Source organism: Octopus sinensis, linkage group LG20 (genome assembly GCF_006345805.1).
Source record: "Octopus sinensis linkage group LG20, ASM634580v1, whole genome shotgun sequence".
Lineage (NCBI taxonomy): Eukaryota > Metazoa > Mollusca > Cephalopoda > Octopoda > Octopodidae > Octopus > Octopus sinensis.
This window is the reverse complement of record NC_043016.1, coordinates 8,534,554-8,548,107: the sequence shown is the minus strand read 5'-3', so window position 1 is coordinate 8,548,107 and position 13,554 is coordinate 8,534,554. Positions and strand designations below refer to the sequence as shown.

At 38.5% G+C, this 13,554-nt stretch overlaps 1 protein-coding gene across 1 annotated transcript in view; it reads left to right on the top strand.

Annotated features, from left to right (window-relative positions):
• Positions 1-13,554, top strand: part of LOC115222669 (stromal interaction molecule homolog) — a 234,029-nt gene that overhangs the window by 195,278 nt on the left and 25,197 nt on the right. The window contains exon 7 of the mRNA XM_036511497.1: positions 13,457-13,544. Coding sequence (XP_036367390.1) covers positions 13,457-13,544 — 88 coding nt within the window. The remainder of the gene's footprint in view (positions 1-13,456; positions 13,545-13,554) is intronic.

Genomic DNA, 13,554 nt, shown 5'->3' with positions numbered 1-13,554 from the left:
GAGACCATTCTGTGCAATGGCTATAAATGGTAACACATACACAGCTCCACTATAAAAGCCATTTTTTTATGTTTGGACACAATTGGTGATGTTTGTTGACTTTTCTTATCAACAAACCACCTGATACTTCTGAACTTTGAATTCTTCTGGAATACAAACTCCCACACTTGAATAAACAGGTGAGGGTTGGCAACAGAAATAGCATCTGCCCAGAAAATTCTTGCTCAAATTACCTCTCAGTCAAATCCATATCAGCAAGCAAAAACAGATGTTAAATGGAATGAGCTAATGATGCATACACACACAGGCACAAAGGCAGGCATGCACGCGCACATGCACACACACACACACACACACACACACACACACACACACCACACACACACACACACACACACAGTGTGTATATGTATAGATTGTGTGATTGCTAGACTATCGGATTATTGTTATACATCACTAGTCACAATGTGTTTTGCATCATTATATCTTTTGAATCGTGCAACCTTGCTGGCTAGGCAAGCAGGCTAACATTCCCTCTGATCAGAAGGCCAGACCTTTGCAGGTTCACCCATTTACAGCTGAGTGGACTGGACAGGAAGTGTTTTTCTTTAAACACAATGCAATGCTTGATCTGGGAATTGAACCCGCAATCTGGTGATTGTGAGTGAAACAACCTACCCACTAGGCCATATGTATTGGGTCATCCCATAAATGGTGTGGTTTTTATACTTATTTTTCAGAATTGAGATAAACGAAGTTCTTTTTTTTAATCTAAAATATACTTTCCTTTATTTTCTACAATGTGCTTCCATCTATTTGGTAGATTTGCAAGGCCCCTCTTCCAAAATTCAGTTGTCTGTGATGAAAAATACTCTTCCAGTATTGTTCTGACTCCATCTACAGAATTGATATTTTTTTGTCCAAATGATTTTGAAGACTGGAATAAATGATAATCAGATGGGGCAATGTCTGGTGAATATGGTGGGTAGGGCATCGTTTCCCATTCAGACTGCTCCAGCCTTTGGAATGTCATCCTCACTGTATGTGGCTGAGCATTATCCTGATAGAAGAACACCTTTTGTCTTGAAACCAAAGATGGTCGATGAATGGTTGAATGACCAAATCCAAGCTTCTCTGCTAGTTCTTCAACTGTTACAATGGGATTTTATTCAACCAGGATTTGAAGGGCAATCTCGTTGAGCTATACAGATCTTCCAAGATGAGGCTCGCCTTCTAGGCTGTAGTTTCCGGCTTGGAATTTCTGGAACCACTCTTGACACTGGCTTATGTTTATTGTCTGATCCCCATATACTGCATTAATATTCCTCACACTTGCTGTTGCATTGTTGCCTTTATTGAACTCATAGAGAAAAATATGCCACATATGCTCCTTTGCCACTTCCATTATAGTTTTGAAAAGTTACTGTTAAAATCTAACAGCACTCTTCAAAACTTGCACTAAGAACAAGGACAAGGTAAAATAACTACCTGCTTCTATAGCAAGTTGATGCAGGTAGTTTATCCCGTCTTCCTATGACTTTTAGTTCATGCAAATGAATAAAACCACCTTATTTATGGGATGACCTAATATATATGTAGTGGAAAAGGTGCATCAGTAGATGTTGAGGTAGCAGATGAAATAAACATGTGTACGACTTCAAAGTAAACAATGGAATAACATTGGTTTGTAGTTTAAATAATTCATTTAAATGACACTTGCATTTGCTTATTGTATACACAAATATTCACTACATCGATTCACTATCAACTGCTTTGTGCTGGCGAAGAGATCAACAGGATACATACTGTGAATGTGATAGTGTTGAACAGTGTATCTACTGATACACCTCTTATAAGGCAGTGAGCTGGCAGAAACGTTGGCACGCCGGGCGAAATGCTTTGCGGTATTTCGTCTGCCGCTGCGTTCTGAGTTAAAATTCCGCTGAGGTTGACTTTGCCTTTCATCCTTTCGGGGTCGATAAATTAAGTACCAGTTACGCACTGGGGTCGATATAATCAACTTAATCCGTTTGTCTGTCCTTGTTTGTCCCCTCTGTGTTTAGCCCCTTGTGGGTAGTAAAGAAATAGGTATTTCGTCTGTCGTTACGTTCCGAGTTCAAATTCCGCCGAGGTCGACTTTGCCTTTCATCCTTTCGGGGTCGATAAATTAAGTACCAGTTACACACTGGGGTCGATGTAATTGATTTAATCCGTTTGTCTGTCCTTGTTTGTCCCCTCTGTGTTTAGCCCCTTGTGGGCAGTAAAGAAATAGATAGTGTTGAACAGGACATGTTTTGTATCTGTGTGTGCATTGGTCACTTTGTGGTGTCTTTTTAGGTTCTGGGATATCGTCTGTCGTTCATGTTGAATATCTGAGAAATTACTGGCTGGCTACCTTGTGTGCATCTCTCTCCATCCCTGACTTTATTATCTGTCCCTTTATGGATTACTTTATTTATGTAGGAGTGGTTGTGTGTTAAGTAGCTTGCTTATGAAACACATGGTTCTGTGTTCAGTCCCACTGCATGGCATCTTGAGCAAGTGTCTTCTACTATAACATCGGGTCGACCAAAGTCTTGTGAGTGGATTGGTAGATGGAAACTAAAAGAAGCCCATCACATATATATATATATATATATATATATTATATATATATATATATATGTATGTATGTATATATGTATATGCATGGTGTAGGTGTTTGTGTGTCTGTGTTTGTCCCCCCAACATTGCTTGACAATCAATGCTGGCGTGTTTATGTCCCCGTAACTTAGTGGTTTGGCAAAAAGAGACCAATAGAATAAGTACTAGGCTTACAAAGAATAAGTTCTGGGGTTGATTTGCTTGACTAAAAGGCGGTGCTCCAGCATGGCCGCAGTCAAATGACTGAACCAAATAAAAGAATATATATATATATATATTGAAGGCTCATGTTCCTAGTGATTAGGGTGTTGCACTCATAATTGCAAGATTGTGATTTCAATTCCCACACCTGTTGTGCATTGGGTTTCTAAGCAAAAAAAAACAACAAAAACAAAACACTTGATTTAACTCTGGTCCAGTCCACTCAGCTGTAGATGGATAACGTTGCGATGGCCTGGTATTCTGTTCAGAGTTAATGTTGGCCTGCCCACCTAGCCAAAGGGGGTAGCATCATTTGGAAGCTACTGCAATGCAAGGAAGCTCATTGTGACCAGCAGTGTACAATAGCTTACAATATTCAATAATCTAGTCAATACAGTGATGCAGTGACATATATATATATATATATATATATCTTATCTTACATATATATATATATATATATATATGTGTATGTGTGTATGAAAGAGAGAGATAGAGAAAGAAAATTCATTATATAAAGTAATTTATATTTGCAAATCATATTAACCAAGCATATATTAAAATAAAATATAGATTTTTTTTTTTTTCGGTCTCTCTTCAGGCTTTGAGTTTCTGTCTTTCAATAACGACATGATTGTAGCAGAAAAATATTTCCATTATGTGGTAGCTTTCCCATGCTAGAAATTTCTTCCAATTACAATGCAGCATTTCTGTTTCTGTTTTTATTTTTATTTTTTGACAAGGAGTCTAACATATTTATGTGCTAAGATTGGCTTCTTTCTTATACTATCTCTAACAAGGCTACTTGATGCTTGGCTGGTGCTCAAGGCCTAAGCCAAAATCCATAGGTATTGACCTGTGAATACGCCAAGTTTTGTTTAATGAATTTACAAATGCATTCATCATTGTCATCATCATCATCAACACCATCACCATCACCACCACCACCACCATCATCATCATCACTCTCTTCATGATCATCACTATCATTGTCCTCACCATCCTATCCACCACCATCGCTACCATCATTTTATATCTGATTTCCGTGCTATCATAAACTGTATAGGTTATTATGATCTGAGTAAGTTCTTTTTTTTTTTGCTTTTTTTTTTTTTATTTTGCCGCCACTGTCTGCCTAGACCAAAATGAAGGACCGTCTCTCACTTGCATGTTTCAATGCTTGCTTTTGTTTTGCTACAGCTGGACGTCTGAGTTTACACTAACCACTTTACGTAGTGTACTGTTTGCTTTTCTTCTTAGCACCATCATTGGAGAGGTTGTCATGTCCTTGGCAAGATGAAAAAGATTTTTCTGTATCCCTCCCCCCACCCCCACATCCTCTTTGCTCATTCACCAATCACTTTAGAAAGTGTTCTGGATGCATTTTATTTTGGCACTGGTGCTAATGGACATGTCTTGTACACCATAAAATTAAATACTTCAGTTATTCTATGCTGTGTTCATTTATTCAAGAATATACAAGAAGGAAAGTGAACAGAATAGACAGTGATGATGGAGGAAAGAAGAAGAATGGGTGGGTAAAGGGAGAGAGACCTTGATGGTAGAAACAGAATGATTGTGGTGAGAGGGTAGTAAAGAGAGTAAGAGATAATAATGGGGGTGTTCAGTAGTGGCAGTGAGAATGAGTGGCCTGGGCGGCAAGCTGGCAGAAACGTTAGAACGCTGGGAGAAATGCTTAGTGGTATTTTGTCTGCTGTTACGTTCTGAGTTCAAATTCCACCGAGGTCGACTTTGCCTTTCATCCTTCCAGGGTCGATTAAATAAGTACCAGTTATGCACTGGGGTCGATATAATCGACTTAGTCCGTGAGGGAACAGTGCATGCCATCAAAGTGACACTGAGGTACAAATATACAAAGCTCAGTATGCCCATCATGACTAGACGTCTGAATAGGGTACACTAGACACATGCATCACAACCATATGTGCGTGACATGGTGATGTCATATCAAGATAAACAGCACATGACCTTGCAGGTGGGGCCCAGTTAGAATTTTCTTCAGATTGAGTCATCCACTCTGGTCAAAAGGTTCCTGAATAGGGTTTTCTAAGGATGATGAACGAAACACCCATGTTTCCAGAAGTGAATTATCCAAACCCCAAAAAATTCCTCTCAACACATGGCTATGATGCTCCCCCACTATTTCTGCTCGTGATCAGAGATGTACATATCGTCAGCCTCTAAGGGACATGGTTATGGTCAAACAACTGGCAAGCAAATCTGTGGTATTGAGCAGAATACTTGTTGTAGTCCATTTTCGATACCAAGACTAAACAATGTACATGATAACACTTCCAATCACTTAAAATCAGAAGCCATGAGTTCCGCTGCCCAGTATTGCATCACGGCATTCACAGTTAAACTGTAACAAACATGCAGTATTTGTTCTGTTTTTTTTTTCCATGTTTTGATCTCAAACTCTACCAAGGCCATCTATGCCTTTCTTTCAATGGAGATTGATGAAATAGAGAGTCAGTTGGGCGTGAAAGTAATCAGCTGCTACCTTTCTCCCAATTTAAGGTCCCATACCTATTTCTTTACTACCCACAAGGGGCTAAACACAGAGGGGACAAACAAGGACAGACAAAGGGATTAAGTCGATTATATTGACTCCAGTGCGTAACTGGTACTTAATTTTTCGACCCTGAAAGGATGAAAGGCAAAGTCGACCTCGGCAGAATTTGAACTCAGAACATGATTTCTTTACTACCCACAAGGGGCTAAACACAGAGGGGACAAACAAGGACAGACAAAGGGATTAAGTCGATTACATCGACCCCAGTGTGTAACTGGTACTTAATTTATTGACCCTGAAAGGATGAAAGGCAAAGTCGACCTCGGTGGAATTTGAACTCGGAACGTAATGCCAGACGAAATACCTATTTCTTTACTTCCCACAAGGGGCTAAACATAGAGGGGAGAAACGGATTAAGTCGATTACATTGACCCCAGTGTGTAACTGGTACTTAATCTATCGACCCCGAAAGGATGAAAGGCAAAGTTAACCTCGGCAGAATTTGAACTCAGAACGTAATGCCAGATGAAATATGGCTACACATTTCACCCGGCATGCTAACGTTTCTGCCAGCTCACGGCCTATCAACAGGATACATACTGTGAATGTGATAGTGTTGAACAGGACATGTTTTGTGTCTGTGTGCGCATTGGTCACTTAGTGGTGTCTTTTTAGGTTCTGGGATTACCTTTGTTAGAAATGGTTAATGATTAATGTATGACTGTTGAATTAGAAAAGAGTGTTTATATAATAGCTAGTTTTCTATAGTTAGTCTCTGTTGTTATTACTGTTGCCATTTCTGACAATATGTTTATTATGCTCTATGTGAGATTTCCATGCAACAAATACTTTATTTACACAGTTGTGGGTATAAAGTTGCACTCTTCCACACGTTTGGTTGAAGTAATATGTTCAATGGTAGAGTAACAAGCTATTTAGTTAGCTTGTTCCATTTTTATTACTACAAACACATCTTTGACATTTTCAGTAATACTAAGCATGCTTTTGACATTAATAGGAAGTCCAGATGCAGTTGATGAAAATTTTGGTCTCTTCTAGAATAGTAGTACTTCAGTTTGTTAAAGATATTTGTCTTTTTTATATATTCACATGTAGTTCTAGTTTACTTCAAATGATATTGTATCTCTTTTCAAAATTGTTTAGTTTTTGGTGGTTGCTTTTTTTTTTGTGTGTGTGTATGTTTGTATATATGTTGTGTTTGTGTGTGTGTGTAGTCAGTGATAAATTCTTTCTGAGTATATTAATTTGACATGAACAGTGTGATGCTTGGAGAGAAAACAAGGCATGAACTTATCTGTGAAACTACTGTCTGTGCTTATACATGTGTGTTACACATGTATAACATACATGTATATACATGTATATACATGTGTGTGTCGGATGTAAAATATAAAATGTGAAGTTGAAATATGTACTAGCGTTGTTATACAAAAATAACTATATATAAGGTGTAAAGCAAAATTCAAATATGAAAGTCAAAATTTTCTGAAAGTCAAAAGTTTTACCCATACGGTATTTTTTTGATTGACATTTTAAGTCTTGCAGTGTGCCTGCAAGAATTTAAAAGTTCATGTCTGTGGTTCAATGCATATTTATCATGGAACAGGAAGAATAACTTTTCTGAGAGGCAAAGATTTTTTTTCATAGGTCTTCTATAAGCTCCATGTTTGTATGATGGTGCTTCTCCCAAAATTGTCCAGCTAATATTGAAAGGATGGGTATCATTCTCTTTCAATTGCCAGAATATGTTTTGCAAAACTTGTTGCTGTTCTATTCTTGGGGTATCGGAAAGAATTTTGGTGGAATATATATATATATATATATATATATATATATATATATATATATAATATATATATATATATGAGTGTGTGTATCTTTGTGTTTGACCCCACCCCATCACCACTTGACAACCAGTTTTGAAGTATTTACATCCATATAACTTAGTGGTTTGGCAATAGAAACTGATAGAATAAGTACTAGACTTACAAAGAGTAAGTCCTGGGATCGACTTGTTTGACTTGAAGGCAGTGCTCCAGCATGGCTTCAGTTAAAAGACTGAGCGTGTGGGTACTGTTGGCGATTTTTTTTTTCCTCCGTCTTCCCATTTTTGGATCTTTCCTTTTCCTATGTTTCTGGCGAAGAGCTCCGTTCGAAACATTAAACCCTCCTTCTTTCCTTCTTTCCTGAGCGTCCAATAATACTTTACTTGTTCCACATCCTCACATTGTTGTGTTTTCATGTTTGGATTAACTATATATATACAGAGTGTGATGGGTAAATTGTTGTCATTTTATATTTTTACTTTTGCACATTGTTTGTTTTTGATTTTTTGATGACTACACAATACAGTAGGGTCAGTTGGGCACCATCTGTGAGAAAAACAGCACCATGATGCAATTCACTCAAGCCAGAAATTTGGAAACAACATGCTGTACTGCTTGGCATTCATGCCAGAAGCTCCAATATGAACATTTCAGAGTATTTGGGTGTCACTCTGAGGACAACGCAATCTGAGGACATGTACCAAGAGTTATAAAAATCAAACATCCAGTCAACATCATATCACTAGTGATGGTGATGTTATGCCTCAATTCATCTTCTCACACAACTTCAGACTCAACACAGAAGCCTACATCAAGTGCCTGGATGATGTAATGCTGCCCTGAGTCAGTAGGCTGCTGGAAGACCCTATGTCTGGCAACAGGACTCTGCACCATGCCACACAAGCAGGAGAACCCAGTCATGGCTTTCAGACAATTTCTGTGAATACATTACTCCTAACATCTGGCCACCTAACTCCCCGGACTGTAACCCCCTTCATTATTATGTCGGGTGTGGTTGGGTGAGAGACCAACAAAATTTCTTGTAACAGCAAAGATGGACTGAAGGCAAGGATTATGGCAGCATTCACCAACTTAAAAAAGGAGACCGTCCAGAAGAGTTGTAGGAGATTCTGAAGTCGTCTGGAGGCCATGGTTGGAGCCAATGGGTGATTTTATTGAATAAATTTACTCTTTAGTATTTCAAGATATATTTATGTAATTTTGGTAAATACATCAGTTAAAATGAGATGTCAGTGTTATTTTCATTTTTGCATAATTTAGACGACAGTTTATTCACCGCACCCTGTATATATATTATCTGAAATGTAGAATTAATTAGTTCTGCTGAATGTTACCGAATGTAATTAATTCATCTTGTCAAATTTACTCTACTCGTTACTTCTGAGTGATATTATGTCAGAAGGTCAAATAACTCAGATAGTTAACAGGGGTGACAGAAGGGCAAATTCATTCTGAAGTCTGTTTGAACAGGCTTAATTGAAGACATAACAGGAACTTCATAATGAATTCAGCTTGAACAGAGCTCTTTCTGTCATCTAGAAGTAAATGGCATAAAAGTAGATATTTGGCAAATCATGGCTACAATGATTGTTGTATATTTAATAACTAGTGAGAAAAAAATTCTATGCATTTTGAAGAAATGCATAGAATGTGTAAGATACAACGTGTATTTATTTTAACCTGTTACATAAGCAGCTTTGCCTCTAAATTACCAGTGAGTCTATCAATAAGTAGTTTAAAACGTGGCTGAGGAAAAAAATATCCTGTCTTTAGAGCCCCTCACAAAATATGTATTGTTTAGAAACAGACCAGTTCAAAGACACCATTTATAGGAATCAGTAAAAACAAAACAGACTGTTAGGTTAATATATTGTTTCTCTGGTTTTCCTGAAAGTGTAAGGGATAACTCTGGACATGTTAGTGTATTACTATCTTATTCTGCCTTCCTTAGTGCAGCATAGAACTCACCATACAAGCCAAACTTGTTGTGGAGGAGAAATTATTTACTACCAATATAGGGTTGCACATTTATTGACTTTTTTATAGATTTATTTCTTTGGTGATGCCATTCATATGGGGGGAATTACAATCGTGTTTTGTGGTCTGCTACCACAACAGCTCCTTTATAGGATCCAGTTAGCTCAAGACATCATCTCAGGAGGAACCATGTCTGGTTTCGACCCCTACTCATCTACCGTTTTAACATGGCGCCCCACCCCTTTCGGAGGTGTCTTCAGTTCTGGTGTTGCGTGCATGTCTTCTTTCTTCTTCTTTCTTCTGTTCCCTGGCCTCTTCGATGTATCGTCAGCGAGTGTCAGCCGGTGGCTGACTGACTTGTCAAATTTTTCCCTTTAAATACCTGCCGCTAGGCTCCAGCAGGCAGTCCCAGCAAGTTGTCACGTGACACTGTCTCACTTTAATCACTGACTCTTTCATTAATCTAGTGAATACTAAAAAACAAAAAAAAACTACTCTTTACTGAGGAAATCAGAATAACACTGGAACAGAAAAATAAAATGAGATAATACTCTATGTTTGTTCCACTTCATAGTCTTTCTAGTCTTTTCTTTCCAGTTTACAGGTTACATGCATTAACCACCACATTTATTATTACCAATATAACCTGTATTGTTCAGATGTCAACAGCAAGTCCCTCCTCAATACAAGTGCCTGTATATAGAAAATTAATTAAGTTCACAAAGTTAATAAAATTTGCTTAAACCTGCTGACACCCCAAATTTCTTGTTTTATTTAGTCATTCAACCTGTGTGGTGACACATGAATCACCCATGTGGAACATGTAAAAAGCACCTGTGCAGTGACATGTAAAAGCACCCATGTGGTGTCATGTAAAAGCACCCAGTGCACTCTGTAAAATGATTGGTATTAGGAAGTGGGGCATCCAGCCATAGGAACTCCTGCCAAAAACAGACTGGAGTCTGGTGCAGCTCCCCCCCAGCTTACCAGCTTTGTTCACACCATCCAACTCATGCCAGCATGGAAAGTGGACATTAAAAAAATGATGATGATGATGATGATGATGATTGAAGTGACAAGAAAATTGCGACCTGAATGAATGCACAAAAGTAGAAACTCAAAAGCAGTAATGGAATGAGTGACTAGCTATAAGTGAAGAAACTCTACCAGATGTATTTAACACTCTATGCACACACACACACAAAAGCTAAAAATCCAGTTCTAAAATCTCTCTTAGAGATGATTGCAGTAGTTATACTAGCAAGTAATGTTTGTAGCCACTTCAACGTTGCTGTTTCCATATATACGATGGGCTTCTTTTAAAGTATGGCTGTTTGCCAGCCCCGTCTGGCACGTAAAAAGCACCCACTACACTCACGGAGTGGTTGGCGTTAGGAAGGGCATCCAGCCGTAGAAACATTGCCAGATCAGATTGGAGTCTTGTGCAGCCTTCTGGCCTCCCAGACCCCAGTTGAACCATCCAACCCATGCTAGCATGGAAAGCGGACGCTAAATGATGATGATGATGATGATGATGATTTACTGTGAATTTTTAACTCCAAGAGGACATCTCCAGCTGGTTAACAATGCACGGCTGTATCTAAGATGTTGCTAGCACAGGGAGCAAACTTCTACCACCTTTTAATGACAGGACCAACAGACCAGCCTGGTTTTGGGCTATTTCTGCCTGCCCTTCAATACTAGACACCTTATCTACTAGAGATGGCAGTAGCTCACCTCTACTTGCAATACTCTTTACTCTTACTCTTTTACTTGTTTCAGTCATGTGATTGTGGCCATGCTGGAGCACCGCCTTTAGTCGAGCAAATCGACCCCAGGACTTATTCTTTGTAAGCCTAGTACTTATTCTATCAGTCCTTTTTGCTGAACTGCTAAGTTACGGGGATGTAAACACACCAGCATTAGTTGTCAAGCGATGTTGGGGGGACAAACACACACACACACACGTGCATATATACGATGGGCTTCTTTTAGTTTCCGTCTACCAAATCCACTCACAAGGCTTTGGTCAGCCCAAGGCTATGGTAGAAAACACTTGCCCAAGGTGCCATGCAGTGGGACTGAACCCAGAACCATGTGGTTGGTAAGCAAGCTACTTACCACACACCCACTCCTACACCTTATATATAAATATATATAAATTCAAGTGATACTGTTGTTGATTTTGCAACAAGCAAAAAATCCAGTTCTAAAATCCCTCTTAGAGATAATCGCAGTTGTTATACTAGCAAGTAATGTTTGTAGCCACTTCAACAAGGCTGTTTCCATTTGAACGGACTTTTACTGTGAATTTTTAACTCCAAGTGGACATTGCCAGCTGGTTAACAATGCACAGCTGTATCTAAGATATTGTGAGCAAGGGAACAATCTGCTACCACTTTCTAGCAATGGGACCAGCATATCAGTCTGGTTTCATGCTATTTCTGCCTCTCTTCAGTACTGGACACCTCGTTTGCTAGAGATGGCAGTAGCTCACCTCTATAGGATGCAGCTGTTGTAATGATTTGAACAGCTTACAAGGCTGCTGCCATGAGCATCTTTCTCTGTTATATCTATCATCATATTACTATCCTGCTGTCAGCATCCCTTTAGCTTCCCCAACTCATGCACGCCCTCTCCTCAACCCTCCCCAGATTTTACAGATGTTGCTTCTCCCCCACTCACCTCACATCTCTGCCCCCTCCACACTTTTGCAAACCCGCACCCACTGTTGCTCCTCCTACCTGAGGTGACACCAAAACACCTCATCACCATTGTCTGACTCTTTTAATTTATTCTTACTTTGTCTTTCCTAAATGTAAGTAACCATATAGGCGCAGGAGTGGCTGTGTGGTAAGTAGCTTGTTTACCAACCACATGGTTACGGGTTCAGTCCCACTGCGTGGTACCTTGGGCAAGTGTTTTCTACTATAGCCTTGAGCCAACCAAAGCCTTGTGAGTGGATTTGGTAGATGGAAACTGAAAGAAGCCCGTCGTATATATATATATATATGCGTGTGTGTGTTTGTGTGTCTGTGTTTGTCCCCCTAGCATTGCTTGACAACCGATGCTGGTGTGTTTATGTCCCCGTCACTTAGTGGTTTAGCAAAAGAGACCGATGGAATAAGTACTGGGCTTACAAAAAGAATAAGTCCCGGGGTCGAGTTGCTCGATTAAAAGGCGGTGCTCCATCATGGCCGTGGTCAGATGACTGAAACAAGTAAAAGAGTAAAGAGTATGTAACTCCTCTACAACAAGTACCTGCTCCACTTCAACCTTTTCCTTCATACTTTAACCCACCATCTAACAGAATGATGCAGCACTCCTCTTCTTTGGAGTTACCTTTGAGCTGTATGGCGATCTCTCTAGCACTGGCAGCACAGAAAAAAAACACACACTATATGCTATAAAATGGTTCGCATAACAAAAGGACATCCAGCCATAGAAATCATGCGAAAGCAGTCACTAGAGCATAATGCAGGCTTTGGATTCATCAGATCTTTATCAAATGGTCCAGCATGGAAAAGGAGGACTTTAAATAATGATGATAATGATGATTTACGCACACACACAGGCACACACACACACATTCACCCATAAGATCAATAAATTTTTTGGCTTTTATAAATTTAATTTGTACCACTATATATATATATCAACCGAAATTTCGAGGATGATCCGGTTCTTGACTGAAGATTAGAGGCTTCGAATGACCCATCCATTTTTTTGTGTTGTCTATTTGAATGTTTTGCGTTCTTGTCCCATTTTGTATTTTTATATATATTTTTTATACACACACACACACACACATATATATATATTTACTTTGTTGTTACAGATTGCGTTTTATATTTATTTTCATTTCCTTCTTCCATTTCCTTTAAAAAATAATGATGATGACCATTATTACTATTACATTGATGAATGTTATCAGTTTCTTATAAATGTCAGGAATACATTGAAGATAAATGAAATAACTCAATAATAAAAATCATTTGCATATTTTTCTTTTCATATCCTCTTTGTTATCTTTTCCTTTTCTTCTTTCATTTCAATTTCAATGTTTTTGGCAATTTTTGTGAACATAGTTTCCCCATATCTCTATGTTTTTATCATGTTTCCTCATCTCTGCTTTGTATAGAGTTTTTTTTTTTTTTTTTTTTTGCTAATTTCAGTTTTTTTCTACATTTTTAAAATATTATTTTACTATATTCTTTTTTAAAATTTCTTTTCAGCAGCCTGATTCAGATATCAAGCTTCTCAGAAAGCAGAGCCTTGATGAAATATCTCGTGGGAAAATAGAAGAAGAGCTGAAGCAGGTATTACTCT